General features: G+C 38.7%; 1 protein-coding gene across 1 annotated transcript; it reads right to left on the bottom strand.

Annotated features, from left to right (window-relative positions):
- Positions 1-1,777: 1,777 nt before the first annotated feature.
- On the bottom strand, positions 1,778-3,042 carry LOC111600382 (von Willebrand factor D and EGF domain-containing protein). The gene has a single exon (XM_030225192.1). The coding sequence runs from the start codon at positions 3,019-3,021 to the stop codon at positions 1,849-1,851; it is 1,173 nt and encodes a 390-aa protein (XP_030081052.1). The 5' UTR covers positions 3,022-3,042; the 3' UTR covers positions 1,778-1,848.
- Between the last annotated feature and the right edge of the window lie 1,066 nt (positions 3,043-4,108).

Raw genomic sequence — 4,108 nt, 5'->3', positions numbered from 1 at the left:
TGCGGTTACATATGTTCATTTGATATGATGTAGCATATTATTATGTGTCTCATTTAAATGTTGACAAATTGTTTCAATTCGAAATGCTAAAAATAAACTAAGGTAAACTTAAAAAGAAAGTGCTGCAAGGCAGTTAAATGCAATTCGTGTCAAAATCAGAAAAAATGCAACAAATTCTTGATTTCGCTAGAAAGATCTTGAAATTGAAATTGATTAAAGATAAAAGCATATATAACTTGATAAGAGAAGAGAATGATGGAGAATGAAATATGGAAAAACTTGGTCTGAACTAAACAAATTTTTTAAAATTAAAATTTTAATTAAATATTTTTCATATTTTTAGTATTTTTCATTTTTAAAATATTTTTCAAAATTTGTATTTTATTTTAAAATATTTTTTATTCTTTCATTTTGTTTTATACTTTTTTATACTTATTTTTTTAAATAATTTAATTAGTTTATATATTTCCTTTAATAATTTAATACATCTTTCAAACATTTTTAAGCACATTTTAAATATATGTTTCTTATATTTATTTTTAGCTTTTTGTTCATGAACTAATATCCATTATATTATACAACAGTCTCATAGTCTGACAAGTTCCAAAACCTCTAAAATAGTTTCTAAATCAAATTTAAAATTCTGCTAGAATAAAATCGGTGTCTAGCAGCAAGCTGGCAGATCATTTATCTTCGACTATATATGACAATTAATATTCTGCTGTCAGCTGGCTGAGCTGCTGATAAAACTCTTATTTTATTTTAATTACTCTTGGTAAAAAGAAGAAAAGAATTGTTATTGTCTTTGTATGTCCGCTGATAAATCTCTTTAATTTATGTCGCTTATCAACTTGTCCTTGAGTAAACATTTATATCTGAGAGCAATGACAACAAGAGAGAGTGTGTGTGTGCAAGAAAGTCGAAGAGCAAAAGTCAAAGTGCAGCAAAATCATGAATCAGTTTTCCTTTAAGATATGCAGCTTATACAATTGAATAATGAGAGAAATGTGAGATTTGATAAACAATTGTTATTAATAATGATGAGTTTTTATAGTTAAAATAAGAGTGCAATGGAGCCTGCTACGACATTTAATATTATGAAAAATAAATCAATTTGTTTTGTTTGGGATATTTATATGCCGTATTCCCTGGTTAAGTCTCATAATTTGGTCTACAAATTAACATTAATTTTATATGCATTGTTTCTTTTGAGTACCTAACCATACTACAATGTCATAAAGAGCCAAAAACTGGCTCGCAATTCGACCAATGCAGCTTGCTTTTAGCTATAAAATTGTTAAAAATAGCTAAATATAATATATAAAACTACCTGCTTAGCATGAGAACGATCCTTAGTTGAGTGAGGAATTGTGGATGAGACCAACGTGGGCCTTTGAAGAGGTATGTAGAGCTTGTTTACATATGGCCTCGCTCAGTCCCAGTCTCGCCCTCTCTTTGTTTGTCTCTCTCTGTATGATTCCCTCTTTACCAGTCACTCTCAAAGAATAGAATAGCTCTATGTGAGCCTTTCCCTATTCTCCCATGTGTTCGGTTTGCCCTTTTCCATAAAATTGACTTTGATCTCTATTCATTCAATAATTCCCTTTCTTTCTTTCTTTAGTCTGCTTTCGGAGCAGCCCAAACGAAATTCTGTGGGAATTAAATTCAAATTCTAACAATTCGTTCTTCGATCAAATGTAGAAGAAAATTTTGCTCTAAAAAACAATCTAAAACATTTATTTATGACATAAACTTAAGCGATAACTATTTAAAAGTTCAACACACACAGCCAATGCCCTCTAGCGGCTGCATCTGCTCCTTCGGCTCCTTGGGCTTCTCTTCCTCTTTCTATGGCACCCACTCATCCACATCGTATGACTTCTGCGTATATTCACACTGTAGCACCGGCTCCTCGGGCAGTGATTCGTTCGGTTCATGCTTGCGTCGCCGACTCACTTTAGTGACCAGGCCCACAATCACAATCACTAACAGTGCACCCGATGCCACGCCCACAATGGGTATAGTTAGAGTGTTTAATTCATTGTCATCATCGGCAGCCTGATCGATGCTCAACAGTTGCTCCAGCAGGCCACGACGACACGAGAGTTTTGCATTCACATCCTCTCGCTCCTCCTCCACATAGCCCGCATTGCAGGCACACTTGCCCTCAGCATTACAGGTCTGATGTTGCCCACAGCTCGTTGGAGTACAATGGCTTTCCTTTGCTTTGCCATCGCTGCTCTCAAAGAACTCGGCGCGACATTCGCCCGCATAGAGTATGAAGCCCACTTCACAGTCGGCGGCAATGAAGGCCGATGGGGTGGATGGTGATTTGTTTAGGTGCTCCTCCAGCTCGGTGACATCATCGCTGGTCAACATCATCATCTCGTTGTTGCGCGGCTGGCAGCTGCTGCTCTCGGCATTCCAGAAATAGCCACGATTACACGCACAGACTTCCACATCGACGCACTGGCCATTGGCACAGCCATCGCCCACCTGGCAAACAGGTGCACAGGGCGCACTAACTCCATCTCCGGTGGGCGGCAAAGGCTGATGGCCTGGCTTACACTCGCATGTATTTGGAGCCACACAATGTGAGCCCGTTGGACAGCTGCGCTCGCAGATGGGTTCACAGTAGTGGCTGCCATCGCGATGTGCAACGGCCGAGATATAGCCGGTGGTGCATTGACAGCGCTGTGGAGCTACACAGCTTGCAAAAGCGGGGCAGCCACGCTCACACACGGGCTCACACAGTTCGGACTCCACCTGCAAATAGCCCGGGCAACATTCCGAAACGAGCTTGTAGCTAATCTGCTCCTCGTGCGTATTGTAGAATTCGGTAATCTTCTCCGCCTTCTTCCACAACTTCCACTTGGGAGGCTGTTTGATCACAGTCCGTTGCTTAGTGACCGGCATCAAAGTCTTCGTTGTCACATTCCGTTCGCAATAGTTTTCCCTTACAGCCAGACTTGTGCCTAGCACGCAGAGCCACAGGCAGAGAGCTACACAAGAGTTTCTCATTCTATCAACCGATCGTGTTGAGTCTCAATTCAGCACTGATTTCCAAGGGCCAAACGATGCTTAGCTGGAGAGCTCGAGAATCCGAAAATCGAGTATAATAATAACAAAAACATCCGCTAGATAATTTTCGACCCTTGCTCTATTCCTGTTCCACACACATCATTCTCTCTCTCTCTCTATCTGACGAAGCGTCTCTCTGATAAGTCGGAGCGGAGGGTTGCAATGCATCGATAGAGCGACAAGCCAAGACAGGACAGAGCAGCCCGATGTAGAATGCATATCGTAAATTACACTAGACAACAAGAGTGTGAACTTATTTCACTTAAATAAAATAATAATGAAAATTAAATGTGAAGTAAATGTCTTTTAATAAATATTTATTTAAATCTCTAATTTTGTATTTTTTATTTGAATATATTTTTTTATTTATTATTATATTTATTTAAAATTTATATTTTAAGTAGATTATTATATAGTATACATATTTTAAATATTTTTTTTTTTTTTTTTTTTTTTTTTTTTTTTTTTTTTCTTTATTTTGTTGCAGCTTATTGTCTTAGACTCTATAGCGCATTTAGCTCTAAACCTTAACTAATGGGAGGGCAGATATGCCAATTATTCTGCACTTGTAGCTACTATCTTAATTAGTTCTAATATTGTCTAGAGGATGCAATCTCTTCAGTCTTCGCCTATTGTTGTTTATAGCCAGGTTGCTTGCGAGATGGTTAGGATGCGCTGCAAGTCTGTCCGCGTATCTTGAACTGTGTCGCCCAATGAGTTCAGCAACTGTGGGAATTGCTAAATCCCTATGTAAGACTGAGTTTCTTACAAACCAGCTGGCTCCAGTCCATCTGCGTAGTGCTTTATTCTGCAGGGTCTGAATTTTGTTCCTTGTAGTCTTCGCCGAGGAGCCCCATAGAGAGATACCATATACGAAGGTTGGGACAACTATTGCCTTGTAGATGGCGGCCTTGCTGCTGTAAGACAACTTGCTTGAAGCTCTCAGCATCCAGTCGAGGGTTTTTAGCTTGCTTTTGCATTTTGAGGTTACTTGACTTATGTGCGCTTTAAAAGTCAGCCTTCTGTC

Source organism: Drosophila hydei, unplaced genomic scaffold (assembly GCF_003285905.1).
Source record: "Drosophila hydei strain 15085-1641.00,03,60 unplaced genomic scaffold, DhydRS2 tig00008124-arrow-arrow-pilon, whole genome shotgun sequence".
Taxonomy (NCBI): Eukaryota; Metazoa; Arthropoda; class Insecta; order Diptera; family Drosophilidae; genus Drosophila; species Drosophila hydei.
The sequence above is the reverse complement of the archived record's forward strand: the minus strand, read 5'-3'. Positions and strand labels throughout refer to the sequence as shown.

Coding starts and splice junctions, on each gene's coding strand:
- LOC111600382 (XM_030225192.1), bottom strand. CDS start 3,021: ATGAGAAACTCTTGTGTAGCTCTCTGCCTGTGGCTCTGCGTGCTAGGC.